The 14342-nt window shown below is 35.5% G+C and overlaps 2 protein-coding genes across 2 annotated transcripts; one reads left to right on the forward strand and one right to left on the reverse strand.

The window, feature by feature from the left end:
- Positions 1–1470: 1470 nt before the first annotated feature.
- Positions 1471–8818, forward strand: LOC143573929 (phosphoglucan, water dikinase, chloroplastic-like). The gene is made up of 19 exons (XM_077058692.1): positions 1471–1820; positions 2451–3057; positions 3144–3230; positions 3315–3446; positions 3828–3953; positions 4040–4218; positions 4300–4384; positions 4459–4626; positions 4799–4851; positions 5001–5209; positions 5317–5435; positions 6370–6440; positions 6565–6682; positions 6775–6861; positions 7042–7128; positions 7252–7328; positions 7446–7578; positions 7670–7781; positions 7898–8818. Exons 1-19 carry the CDS (start codon positions 1615–1617, stop codon positions 8800–8802), a joined length of 3561 nt encoding a protein of 1186 aa, XP_076914807.1. The 5' UTR covers positions 1471–1614; the 3' UTR covers positions 8803–8818.
- A 296-nt stretch (positions 8819–9114) lies between these two features.
- Positions 9115–13044, reverse strand: LOC143573930 (MACPF domain-containing protein At1g14780-like). Its single transcript, XM_077058693.1, has 7 exons — positions 13033–13044; positions 11642–11880; positions 11353–11554; positions 11186–11263; positions 10905–11088; positions 10586–10752; positions 9115–9968 (listed from the first exon to the last, which is right to left on the reverse strand). The coding sequence occupies exons 2-7, from the start codon at positions 11878–11880 to the stop codon at positions 9252–9254; spliced, it is 1587 nt and encodes a 528-aa protein (XP_076914808.1). The 5' UTR covers positions 13033–13044; the 3' UTR covers positions 9115–9251.
- Positions 13045–14342: the final 1298 nt, after the last annotated feature.

A 14342-nucleotide genomic window follows, 5' to 3' on the forward strand; every position in this document is an offset into this window, starting at 1 on the left:
TTGAGCAGTATGGCTACATGTCATTCTACAATGAAAAACAGCCTAAAAGACCACACATCTTTCAAGCTTTCATAAAAATTAAAGTACATGCAAAAGATAACATAACTAAGACCAAAATCCCAATGGATTTGGGGTGCACTTGTGAGTTGTGACATGGGAAATAAGTTGGCTAAGTGTAAGCATTTGTGAGAGTGAATAAGAGAGAAATGGAAGAGAGTGAGTGGGAGGAAATAGAATGAGTGTGAATGATAATGTGCCATGCATTTAGACATTTAGCATTAGAGATTTGTGTTGATTTGATTGATTTTAGGACTATGCGTCTATGTACACGAAATCCTTAAGAGCAACACATACGTATATTTTTTCATAAATGTCAGTCGGGATTTTATATATGTTTAACGCATATATAGTAGTTATAGTTTTTCTTCCCACAGTAAACCGCCGACCCCTATCCACTACACTTGAATCCGCCAATGCCCAATACATATAAAACAATTGATTTTGCATTCACTAAAACACCTTTTTAACACATGTATACTCAAATATTTTCCATTCAAATTTTAAATTATTATTATTATTTGTACAAGAATAAGTTATCACAACTAGCTTTTTGTCTAAGGTATAGGGTGGTGGGTTCTATCTTTACTGATGTTTTTGGATAAGTTACGTTTAAAAGGTCAAAAAATTATAAACGACCGATATTCCGTCTTAAAATATTAAAGAATAAGTTATTGTTGGACGTTTATGCATCTATAATCTATAATATATATAAACGAATACATAAAAATCTTATGTGTCGCGATGTGGTCGCTCCCCCTTTTTTTGGAGTCACCAGATTTGCTTGATTTTTAAATAGAGGTTTCTCATGCATTTGACCCGAATTCATGGGTATGGGTCTTACCAAACCCATATATTCCTTAAACGGGTTATAACATCTCATTAAATTAAAAATTATTCACAACAAATTATTGATGTAAAAATCTTATAAAATAGGATATAATAAAAATTAATATCTTATTTATTTTAAAAAAGATATATATATTTTAAAAAACCAATTTGATAGTAAAAAAAATAAACGGGTCTTGGGTATCATCAAACCATAAGTATATTATTAACTTTCATAAATATTATTTCTAATTAAAAAACCAATTTTATAGCAAAAAAAAACGGTTCTAGGGTCTCATCAAAACCATATAGCTTTTAAACCGGGTTATAACATCTAATTTATTTGTGAAACAATTATCATCAAACCATAAGTATATTATTAACTTTCATACAATAAAAAAAATATAAATTCTAAAAATAAATAAATATTAGAACAAGTAATATAAAACAAACAGAGTATAAAAACTAGTTGATTAATATAACTGGATATGGTTTTTGGGGGAGATGCATCACGACACGAGGTCATCACATAAAAGTGTTCATACACACACACATTCATAATATTATACAAATACATATATCCACCAATGTAGGGTCAAGTCTCCTTCAATTAACACAAAAAAAATCTTGAGATCCTTCCTTCATGGGCTTTTGATTCACTCCACGTCTCATCTATCCTACTAAAGCTTCAAACTTTACTATTATTAACAGTTTCTTGACATCTTTGCAATGGATTCTGTGCGTGTGCTCAATTCTTACTCTGCCACCAAGATTCCACAAACCCACTTACCAAAGCCATTCAGATTCTTTCTTCTCAACCATCGGCAACGAATTTTAGGGCTTTCAAACCCTCTATTTACTCATCGCCGTGGGCATAATTTGGGATTACGACGGCAATCGGTTCCCATTGTGTGTGCTGTGTCCACCCAGACCAGGTTTTGCCTTCTTTTGTTAGAAATTTGATGTGAATTTGAGGTTTTCTTGTTAGTGCGTGTAAGGTGTTTGATGAAATGCCTCAGAGAAATTTGGTGTTTATTGGGAAGAGAGAGTGTGATATTTTTTGTATGGTTTAGAATTATATTAATTCGTACCATTTAGAGGTGTTAAACTGATCAGAATTACTTAAAGTTTTGAACTTTATCGGTTTTCAAGAATGTTAATTTGAACATTTATGTGTTCGTTTGGAAACCTGTGAATGTGATGTAACTAATATAACAAGAACATGTTTATCGTGTAGAACTCGAAATCAATGCCGTCAAGTAACCATGATGACAGTTGATGTGGGAAAGAGAGAGTATGCGATTTCTTGTATGTTATATAACTATATAATTTATACTCTCTAACCCATGAGATTAACATTTTTCTTTTGGATTTTCCAAGTTTGTAACCTTTTCTCATTAGGAAGTTTCTTGTTACCATTTAGGGGTTTTGAATACGTAAAACGTATTAATCTTTATCTGTTTTTTAATATGTTAATCAACATTTATATGTGCATTTGGAGATCTATGAATGTAATGTAATTAGTTTAATGCAAAACTAATTTCAAATTGTATGTTTTTTTCCAGAGAAGAAGAGACAGGGGAAGCAAAGATGAAGTCTAAGACGGCTCGTGGGATGGTGCAGCTGAGTCTGCGGTTAGATCATCAAGTCAAATTTGGTGAGCACATTGGAGTGTTGGGTTCAACAAAAGAACTTGGTTCATGGAAACACAAGAAACAGCTAAACTGGACGGAAACCGGTTGGGTTTGTAACGTGGAATGTAAAGGCGGTGAAACTATTGAGTTCAAATTTGTTGTTGAACAACTAGACAAAAGCATGGTTTGGGAAGGTGGCGAGAATCGTGTATTGAAGCTCCCACAATCTGGGAGTTTTGAGATTGTGTTGCATTGGAATACGACTAATGAACCTGTGAATCTGTTTCCTTTGGATAGTAATGAATATGAGGTGGAAGTGGAAAGTGTAGTCGAGCAAAAGGACGATAACGGTTCTACGGTTTTAGAGGGTGCAACGAGTCCGTTTGTGAATCAATGGCAAGGGAAAGAAGCATCATTCATGAGATCAAATGAGCATGGAAATAGAGAACGAGAGAGACATTGGGATACCTCTGGGCTTAAAGGGGTCGCATTAAAGTTGGTTGAAGGTGATAAAAATGGCAGAAATTGGTGGCGAAAGGTACCCTTTTGGTTCATGTTGAGATGTTATAAGGTCGCAATAATCAGAATTTAACGTTTGTATTTGCATTAATGTCATGTGTGAAGCTTGAAGTTATTCGTGAGCTAGTGGTTGAAAGTACGGATGGGACCGAACGTTTGGATGCTCTCATATATGCAGCCATTTATCTTAAGGTCTTGTGTTCATTGTGCATCATTTATTTCACCTATTACGTTTTGTTACTTTTTCTTTATTTTTAATTTTATCTTTTACTGCAGTGGATAAATACGGGCCAAATTCCTTGTTTTGAGGATGGTGGTCATCACAGGCCTAATAGGCATGCAGAAATTTCTAGGCTTATATTTCGGGAATTGGAAAGAATATCTAGTAGGAAAGATACTTCCCCACAGGTGATTAATTCCATTTGCTTGTATCATTAATAGGCCTGTAAATGAACTGAAACGTTCAGTGAACAGTTTGTGAAAAGTTTGTTTATGTTCATTGTATTTAATAAGCGAACGAACATGAAAAAGTTTTTGTTCGTTTAATTAAACAAATGAACATGTTAATTTTTTTAACAAACGAATACGAAAAAGAAAATCCTTTTCATTTAATTGTTCGTGTTCGGGTAAAGTTAAACGAACATGCTCCGTTCGTGTCTGTTCAGATTGTTCACCAGCCTAGTCATTTTTTTAATAGAAATGGGCAGACAAATGGTAAACGGAGCACCTAAGTATATGATATTAATAAATAAAACCTTATTTTATATGCTTTTATTTAACGATATGCAGGAGTTACTTGTAATTCGAAAAATTCATCCATGCTTACCGTCATTTAAAGCAGAATTCACTGCGTCAGTTCCTTTAACTCGAATAAGAGACATTGCTCACAGAAACGATATCCCACATGACCTCAAGGTGTTAGCATAACTGAACCCTTGGTTTTATGGGTATTTTGGTCATTTAATACAATGTTAACTTTTTGGATAATGTGCATAATCCAGCAAGAAATCAAGCATACAATACAGAACAAGCTTCACAGGTGTGCTGGCCCTGAAGATCTAATTGCAACTGCTGCAATGCTTGAAAGAATCACCAAGAAACCGGGAGAATACAATGAAGCATTTGTTGAGCAGTTTAAAATATTCCATCATGAACTCAAGGATTTCTTCAATGCTGGAAGGTTTGATATTTCACCTTATCCTGTTCAGTGTTTTTACATCTAGTCAATGGGTTCCCCAATCACTTCATCATTCGTTTGCAGCCTTACTGAACAACTTGATTCAATTAAAGAATCTTTTGATGAAAAAAGTAATGCTAGACTTTCATCATTCTTGGATTGCAAGAAGGTAACATAGATCTTTTCTACATATGTGACAAAAAGCATAGATCTTTAATGAAAGTTTTGATTTGATTTTTGTAGGCTTTGGATAATTTCCAAGGGACACCTGATATTTTGAAAGGAAATGGGATAGAAATATTAATCAATACCATACAATCATTAAATGGTCTTAGAGAAGTAATCACAAAAGGTCTTGAAAGTGGTATCCGTAACGACGCCCCTGATACTGCAATAGCAATGCGCCAAAAGGTCGTGTGCGTTTCTAGTTGTTTGACGAAATCTGGAATTTTTTATTTTATTTTATTTTATTTCTTCAAGTTCACTATTTTGTCATTTGGGATTTAAAGTCGGGACCTTTATGTTAAAGTATACATTAAGAAGAAAACCTCATTCTTTGTAAATCTTGTTTTTGTATTTCCAGTGGCGTCTTGCTGAGATTGGACTTGAGGACTATGCATTTGTTCTAATGAGTAGGTAAGTAGTGTGTTTGTGTGTGTGGGGTGGGGTTGGGGGTTGCACACTATTTCAAGCTCAATATGACTTAAAAGGTGCTTCTTTAGGCAAGGTCAACCTAAGTCAACAAGGAAATCTCTAATATATTTGAATATGACTGACATTTGTAGATACCTCAATGCACTTGATGCTGCGGGTGGCCCCCAATATCTTGCAGAGAATGTTAATCAAAAAAATGTTAACTCATGGAATGATCCGATTGGCGCCCTTGTTGTTGGCATTCGTCAACTAGGGTTATCCGGGTGGAAATTAGAAGAATGTAAAGCAATTGAAAATGAACTTCTTGCTTGGAAAGAAAAAGGTCTTTTGGAGAAAGAAGGTAACATTTTCTTTTATAAAACCTTGTTTTAAATAATATAGTTTACTTTGATTCTACACTTCTACTAACAGGTAACAACCATTGTGTGATTTGTATCTATTCTTAAGGTAGTGAAGATGGGAAGACAATATGGGCATTAAGGATTAAAGCCACATTAGATAGATCTAAGAGGCTCATTGATGAATACTCCGAAGCACTTCTGCAAATTTTCCCTCCAAAAGTTGAGGTACCATGAAAAAACACTTTTACTTATGTGGGATATTCCTGAAAATTGCAACTTTACTTTTTTGTAAAGATGCTAACTTTCCTAAATTTTATTCTTGTTTTTAATATGATCAATTAATCAAAGTCTTTACGCCCTGCTTGCGGTGCGCGCATATAATGTATATATGTGTGAACCCTCGGGTGGGCAAAAGTAAAATTGCACTAATTTTGACGTTATTTTACTAATCTCGTGAAAATAGCGTTAAAAGTGGCGGAAGGTTAATCAGGCATCATGTGGTGGCGTTGATAGCCGAAAGACAAGGGCACATGCACCAATCAGCCGGTGTCCCGATGATTGAGTACTATGTGCCTTATGTCCAAGGCTTGATGCAAAACTACTATCGAGCCGGGGGTCTCACCGGAAGCAGCCTCTCTATCCCTATGGGATAGAGGTAAGGCTGTCTACATCTTACCCTCCTCAGACCCTACCATAGCATTGCTATTGGTGGGATATACTGAGTACGACGATGATGACGATGATGAATCAAAGTCTTTAGTGGAGGTTAAGATTACACTTCAATAGTTCAATTCATTGAAATAGATAACCTTTTATTGTCACAAGTTGAAGAATTTCATTGTGGAATAATATAAGTAGTAGTGTCTTGTTCGGCTTAGGTGTATTGTCATATAGGTAGCTTTTACATAGAATTTGGTGTACATGTGTAAACTAAAAAACTCATCCAAAAATTGTTGTCATGTGATCTATACCCTTTAGAAGCAATTAGCTAACTATCTTTCTTGAATACCCCTATCATATTCTATTCTATAATATGGAAGTTTTCTCAATCATGATAGTGTATCAATATCCATCTTTGTGGGGGTAAAAATGGAAAAAAGGAGTTCTAAAATATTTTCAGATTAACTAAACTACTAAACTAGCCTTATGTTTCTTGTAGACGTTGGGCAAGGCTCTTGGAATACCTGAAAATAGTGTGAGAACATTCACCGAAGCAGAGATACGTGCTGGGTAAGACGATAAGCTATATATACTAGATAATATTGGAGGAAAACCAGTGGGTCATGCGGGTTTGGTATCGGGTCAAAATGGGTAATTTTTCGTACATATTAAAATGAATTTCTTTGGTCTGCAGTATAATTTTTCAGGTTTCCAAACTCTGCACTATGCTTCTCAAGGCGGTTAGAACCACACTCGGGTCTCAAGGTTTTGATGTTCTTGTTCCTGGGTTGGCTCATGGAACTTTGATACAGGTGACCTTCTATTATTAAACTTGTATGTTAAAATATGCAACTCTTTAGTGAACTGAACCATTTTTGCATTTCTTCATATGTTATTTTATCAGGTCGAAAAAATAATACCGGGTGCACTACCATCATCTGTTGAGGGACCCGTTATTCTTATAGTCAACAAAGCCGATGGTGACGAGGAGGTAGAGGCTGTGTGTATGGATTTTGCGTTTTCGAATTAGTTATCAAGCATTTAGTACTTTTCTAACATTTAAATATCTAATTATCATATTATAACTACTTCAAACAACAGATGTACATCAAACACTATCTTCTATGGTTAATTATATACAATCTCAATAGACATTTGATGCGATTTGCAGGTAACAGCTGCAGGGAACAACATAGTGGGGGTTATTCTGCTTCAGGAGTTGCCTCATTTATCTCATCTTGGTGTTCGGGCCCGACAAGTAAGTCTTGTATATATTTTTTCCCAGTAATGGATAAGGTCCATATTTTTAGGTCCCCTCAATCATATTTATATATTTTATTTTGTCTATTTTATCATAACTACATTTCTTGTAATTAATCAGGAGAAAGTTTCCTTTGTGACGTGTGAAGACGATGATAAAATTGCTACTATTAAAAATTTAGAAGGGAAGTATGTGAGGTTAGTCTTTGTAAACATGCAAACCCTTTTCTTTGTGATTCATTACTTGTAACATAGAGTTTGAACAATGGATGTGTTATCGGGTCAAACCATCATTGACCCGCTATTATGATGCAGGTTAGAGGCATCACCAACAGGTGTGAATGTAGTTCCATCCTCCAACGAGGACCGAATCGATAAACTTTCCGTGAACACTTTATCTAACGGGACACCGACTGATTCTGTTCCTAAGCCTGACTACTCAAGCCAGGTAATAAAAATGACTTTCTTGACCCTGATGCTGATGATGAATTGCACTTTTTATATATCTAACAAGTTCAAATTGTTTTGTTTCATTAAAGGGTGTTTCTACTTGCGACATTATAGCACTTGCTGATGCAGATCTACAAACCTCGGGTGCAAAGGCAGCTGCTTGTGGCACCTTAGCATCTCTTGCTGCAGTTTCTGCCAAAGGTTAATTAAAAAATACCATCTTTCTTTATTTTTATGTAAAATATCAACAATGGCATTATAGATTTACATCCATTGAATTAAAAAAAAAATGATATCTTTCTTTGTTTTGGTTGCAGCTTATAGTGATCAGGGAGTTCCAGCTTCGTTTAATGTCCCAAATGGGGCGGTGATTCCTTTCGGGACCATGGAACTTGCAATAGAGTCAAACAAGTCAACAGAAGTTTTTGTATCACGACTTGAACAACTCGAAACCGCCAAAATGGACGGTGGTGAGCTCGACAAAATATGCACCGAGCTGCAAAATTTAATCACGTCCTTGCAACTTCCGAGCCAGATTGTTGAAAGTTTAGGGAAGTTGTTCGAACTAGATGCTCGCTTAATTGTCCGGTCAAGTGCTAATGTAGAGGATCTGGCGGGAATGTCAGCTGCCGGGCTGTATGACTCAATACCCAATGTTACCCTTTCGAATACTACGAGTTTTGGAAACGCGGTTTGTCGGGTATGGGCATCATTATACACACGAAGAGCGGTTTTGAGCCGGAGGGTGGTAGGCGTGCCACAAAAGGCGGCTTCGATGGCGGTTTTGGTCCAGGAGATGCTGTCACCGGACCTCTCGTTTGTGTTGCACACCGTAAGCCCAACAGACAACGACACTAACTTGGTGGAGGCGGAGATTGCACCGGGGCTCGGGGAGACGCTAGCGGCAGGAACCCGAGGCACACCGTGGCGGCTTTGTTCCGGGAAGTTTGACGGTGCGGTTCGGACACTAGCATTTGCTAATTTCAGTGAGGAAATGGTGGTGGGCGGTGTGGCGGACGGGGAGGTGGTGCACTTGACCGTTGACTATAGCAAGAAGCCGTTGACTGTGAACCCGGTTTTCCGGCAACAGTTGGGGCAGAAGCTTGGTGCAATCGGTTTGTTCCTTGAGCGAAAGTTCGGGTGCGCTCAGGATGTGGAAGGATGCGTGGTCGGTAAAGACGTGTTCATTGTTCAGACGCGACCGCAACCGCAACCGTTGTGAAGAGTTATGGTTTGTAACATTGTACTAATAATAATTATCTTATCCTAGTCATGTAATATAACAAGCATAATAAGTAAAAGTTTATAATGTTTCATTTATTGCTTTTATATCACCTGTAACAAATGTAAGTATTCTGTAAAGTTGTCAAAAGAGTCAAATTTAAAAGTTTATATTTAAAATTAGGTTTATATGTGTATCTGAAAATTTCCATATAGTATTCCGATCCGACTATTCATCGGTCACTATCCCACCGCCCAACTAGCGACTAGCGAACTCTACAACACTGCAGAGTCTGCAGTTACCCGTTTCACACATAAAATTACTATCAATTCTTATATAAGAAACTCCACACAGCCTCCTATACTTAAAATTTCAATTTCTTTATGTACATATATCTCTATAAAAAAATAAATAAAACCTCACACCCCCTCTCTATATACACAATCATATCACAACACTACTTCCTGAGGAAAATCCAACAATGCAAACTTAACATGAAGGCCAATCTTACCACTTTCCATCACCAACTTAGCCGCGGTCACCAACCAATGGCCTGGCATATCATGCGACCCACGGACCACCTCTTCAATATCCACATACTTCCTCATTTTAGTGGTCCGGATCGGGACAGGCGGTCCCTCAGGATACACCCCTGAGTTAAGCGTTGCAGGAAGCTGCTTCGGTGCGTCGGCTACTGATCGTTGAGTGAAAGTAAACGTTGAGCTCAGGTTCGTGAAGATGCTCGACTTCCGGCCCGCCGTCGGTGCATTGGCCCACTCGGTTTTCCTGATGGTGCATTGAGGGAGGTGGGTGTAGAGTAACCGAAGGTGTAACACGGTTTTGGGCCATTTTCCTTTGGTTACGAGCTGGGCCCCGGTGACAATAAAGACTCCACCGTTTTCTTGGGATGGTAACCAGTTTGGGTCGTGTTTGACTACGGATGTACATATGTTTGAGTAGCTTTTCCATCTGATCAGTTCTAGAAACTGAGCGGCTGGCTCGTATTCGTCTGAGCCACGCCACGTGCATGGTCTTTTTGATGATGGTGTGTGTGTCATAGGATTGGGAAGGCTCGAGAGATGTTGCACGTGGATTGCTAATCGGTTGTTCTTTTTCCCTTCCAAAAATAGGCGTAGACCAATAATCGGCTTTTTGCTGGTTAAGACCTGAAAAATATTAATTATATAAGATCTTAATTAAATTATATTAGATTTAGCAAATTCAGTGGGTCAGGCCGGTAATGAGTCGTTTCCATGTATTTGTTGAATCAGGTCATTTAGCGTGCTAGGTATAGTTAAAAGACACTATTATTACAAAAATAATGTAAATCCTTAGGGCAATTTCAAATATACGTTTGAAAACTTGCATAATATTGTATATCCTAGCAAAAAAAAATTAATATCAAATATACCCGATAAAATACTTCAAATTTCATATTTACCCGTTTTATCGAATAAAATTATTAATATGACCGGTATACCCTTCTCTTTATCCTTACACTTCAAAGTCTGACATCCTAATGCAAGTTACAAAGGAAGGGTATAAATGCCATCAATTTGAATATGGGTATACTGGTATTATAACTTTTAATTTGGAAAAATATGATATTATACCAAGTTTTGAGGCGGATATATGATATTATCCTTGGATGTAAACGATTTACAAGATCGTCTGTCTGTATTTAAAATAGGCTATAGATAACTTTCAACATGTTATCTGAATCAACCCTTTCATAAGTAAACGGGCCAAAGTTTCTACCACTAATGGCTTAGATGCAACTTACTTGAGTTGTACTAAGGTACAATTTTGGGCCCATGAAACCAAACTGAAGCCATGGATATGAAGTCTTTCTTTGTTGATGTCGAAGAGGTAACTCGCAAAATAGTGGCGCCCATTGTCTCGGAACTTGGAATTCCAAAAAATATTGTAAATCTTCAGATGGAGGCTTGTCTGAATTTCAAAGATAATACCGTCGTAAATAGCTAGTAAAACTTCCTTAAATCAAAGGACCAACAAAGAAAGATAATATTTATAATATATGACCGAATGTACTTCAAGTAAACAAAAATCAAATTGATTTAATTTGAATTTGTATAACTTACAACGTAAATATAAATTAATTGCATGGCTAAGATATCCACTTCCAGGAACGCCATTAAGGAGAGAAGTAATCGGTACAAATTTGAAACGTATTGCTTCGGGACTCGCACCAACTGTTTGCAGCCATTTGGAGTGATTGTCTGAAAAGACATCCCCGCCCCTCTTAGACCCGATAATCGTCAAACCCTGTTCCAGATTTTGCCATTTTATTAACCGCTCGAAGTCAAACATATTGTTATGGGTCAAACGGGTTTGACTCACCCGCCAGCCATTTTCAACTTACATCTTTGCTTGAAGTTTCTGTGATGTTAGTGAACTGCATGGTGTGTGGCTGCAACATACGGCTAAAAACCTCCGGAACCTGAAAAAAAAATTAATAATATTCAAGAATATGTTGGAAAATTAAAAAAGATGGAATTTTTAATATGTGTAGCGGTTTAAAAAATATACTTTTCGTTTTCCATCTTTTGATTTCCTTTCGGGTAAAGAAGGACTCGCTCCATCTGAAAACAAACAGTCTCCAAGATCCTCTAAATATCCTCTAAGCTCGGTCGGTGAAATTGTGGATGACGGTTTCTGTTTTACACAAATAATATCTTGACCGCCGACACTCATCCCTACTATAATGTGGGTCCCGTATGTCTGAATAAACCTGCCATACATGTATATAATAACCAATAAGCATCCATTATATAGCATCTACAATTAGAAACAATATAAATGTTGTATATTTTTAAACCTGGCTAATAATGCTGGATTCCAATGAGTAGGAACCGCCTTTTTAACTTTGTCGCAGAGTACTAATGGAGATGCGGTAAGGTGTAAAGAGTATATAGAGATATAATAAGCATCAAAGGCAAGATGTTTAACTTCTGCAGCATCGTTTAACCACGCGCCACTTAAATCAAAGAATGCATTGAAGTACCCTGAAGGCACTTTTCCTTGTACCGATGCGTTTTGATTAAGTAACTCCGACATCTGCAAAATAATATTATTAAAAAGACGAGGAAAAGGAAATTCTTAGTTAGCATGAAAAATGGCGCGTTAACGCTCAATACCAAATCAAGTTCAAGGATTATCATTATAGCAAAGTACTTCACTTTTTAAGCCATTTTATTTAAATTTTTGTTGCAAATAAACTACATGATAAACCGATAACTCGATAATGAGCAAATTTTAGACAGCATGAGTCAAGAAAGATGTGTTTTTTTCTTTCTTTTTACGCATACATACATTCTCATTATACATATTTCTTTGTTGCATACAAACCACATGTTAATGAATAAATTGTAGACAATACGTGTCAAGAAAGATGTGTTGTTTTCTTTCTATTTATGCACATATACATTCCCATTAAACTTCAAATTCTGTTGCGAATAAACTACATGTTAATGAGCAAATTTTAGACGATACGTCTCAAGAAAGATGTCCTTCTTTCTTTCTTTTTACACAATATACATTCCCAATTTTATCGAAATTGATTTATTTCTTGCAAAGTATAGCGTCCTTACAGATTTTACATCCAAATCATGATTCATTTGCAATCGAAAGCAAAGCCCAATATATCAAAAACAAAAATCACTCCAATAGTTTAATAACAACTACATGCTTTCACAGTTTCACTATGCAACATATGTTCAATAAATCAACCTCCAATAAAAAAAATACATATAACACATATACATAAAACTCCAAAAAAGATTATACAAAAAATTTGGATTAAACTTCATATCAATTCAAACTTTGAGACTTTGAGTTATATGTTTAGGGCTCCTATCTAACCAAAGTTCAATTTTTACACAGATTTTTTTTTCTATTTTTTTGCATACACATTCACAATTTTGTCAAAATCGAGCCATTTCTTGCAAAGTATTGAAAAAAAAAGATTATTTAAAACACACACAAAACTTAAAAGTTTTCACCACAAATTTAGATTAAATTTCTTATACATTTAGGGTTCATATCTACCCAAAGTTCAATACTTTTTCCAAAATTCTAGCTAGATAATACCAAAAAATCACATTAAATTTCTTATCATATGATACATATCAAAGTTCAACTTTTTATATGTTTTAGGGCTCATATCTACCCAAAGTTCAAAATTTATACAAAAAAAATCACAAAACATACCTGATTAAACTCCAAAACATTATATTTAACTTGTCATATCTTTAAAGCTCATATCTTACCAAAGTTCAAATTTTAGACAGTACTTTTTTTCCAATTTTTTTGCATACACATTCACAATTTTGTCAAAATTGAACCATTTCTTGAAAAGTATTGAAAAAAAAACATTTTACAAAACTCTCAGATTAAACAATTTCTTATAAATATTTAGGGTTCATATCAAACCAAAGATCAAAACTTTATACAAAAAGATACAAAAACATACCTAATTAAACTCCAAAACATCAGATTTAAACCTAACATGCTCTCCTTTATCACAATGAATATCCACAGACACCCCAGAAACCACTGCACCACTTCCAGGCAACACAATATCTCTTTTTCTTGACTCATCAAGCTCCACCAGCCGCCCACCACCCGGGCAACATTTCGCAAACTTTAGCCTGAAATCGCTTGCGAAATCGAACCCATATCCTAAAGAATCAAACGCTCGTTCTTCAATCGGTTTTTCTGAGTAATCCATAAAAAAAAAAGAATTGGGTTTGGTTTGGTTGGTGGGGTTGTATTAATATTGTGATTGAAGAGGTGGGTGTGGATTTAATAGGGGTGTAATTGAGTGGGTGTTGAGTGTTGACTGGTGATTAATTGCAGAGGTGAAGGTTGAAGAAGATGATCTGATGATAGAGTTTGAGAGTTTGTTTCTTGTACTTTGAAAGTTTGAATGATTGATGATTTATTTTTTTCACCAAGAGGGTGTTTGATTAATGATTATTATAATGGGTATTTTTAAGTCAAAATTATTACAATTTGATTTATGGAAATTAATCAATTCGTTCATAGTCTATTCATAATATGAGTCAAAACTCATCGGGTATCTATCTGATGACCTAACGTGTTTATAGGGGTGAGCAAGAAATGGTTCGGAACATAATATTAAAAACTCATTTAAACCGACGGTTATAGACGTAAAACCTAAGAACCATAATATTAAAAAACCTTTTTAAATTAATTTTACCAATCCCCATTTTTAATAAGATAACTTATTAACCGACATCTATTCAATCAGTTTGAAATTCAAATATTTTTTCTTTGCATTCAATACCTTGCAGCCAAGATCAACTTTGATTCAAGTTTTCAAGGTTATATAATATAAAATGATGATATTTTTATTTAATCTATTGTTGCTAATGATTTATTTGATCAACTTTGATTCAAGTTTTCAAGGTTATATAATATAAAATGATGATATTTTTATTTAATCTATTGTTGCTAATGATTTATTTAACTTCAATAATTATGTTTTAATCAAAAAT

This window comes from Bidens hawaiensis, unplaced genomic scaffold, assembly GCF_021521415.1.
Source record: "Bidens hawaiensis isolate Kalapana, Puna unplaced genomic scaffold, B.hawaiensis_p1.1 tig00026727_1, whole genome shotgun sequence".
Classification (NCBI taxonomy): domain Eukaryota; kingdom Viridiplantae; phylum Streptophyta; class Magnoliopsida; order Asterales; family Asteraceae; genus Bidens; species Bidens hawaiensis.

What these genes read in the sequence shown, in the direction of transcription:
- LOC143573930 (XM_077058693.1), bottom strand. Translation starts at nt 11,880, where the DNA reads ATGTCGGAGTTACTTAATCAAAACGCATCGGTACAAGGAAAAGTGCCT. An exon ending in AATCCAGCATTATTAGCCAG is followed by an intron (nt 11,555 to 11,641) that starts GTTTAAAAATAT and finishes CATGTATGGCAG; the next exon opens with GTTTATTCAGACATACGGGA. An exon ending in CAGAAACTTCAAGCAAAGAT is followed by an intron (nt 11,089 to 11,185) that starts GTAAGTTGAAAA and finishes AATCTGGAACAG; the next exon opens with GGTTTGACGATTATCGGGTC.
- LOC143573929 (XM_077058692.1), top strand. Translation starts at nt 1,615, where the DNA reads ATGGATTCTGTGCGTGTGCTCAATTCTTACTCTGCCACCAAGATTCCA. An exon ending in GCAGAAATTGGTGGCGAAAG is followed by an intron (nt 3,058 to 3,143) that starts GTACCCTTTTGG and finishes TCATGTGTGAAG; the next exon opens with CTTGAAGTTATTCGTGAGCT. An exon ending in TGCTGCAGTTTCTGCCAAAG is followed by an intron (nt 7,782 to 7,897) that starts GTTAATTAAAAA and finishes TTTTGGTTGCAG; the next exon opens with CTTATAGTGATCAGGGAGTT.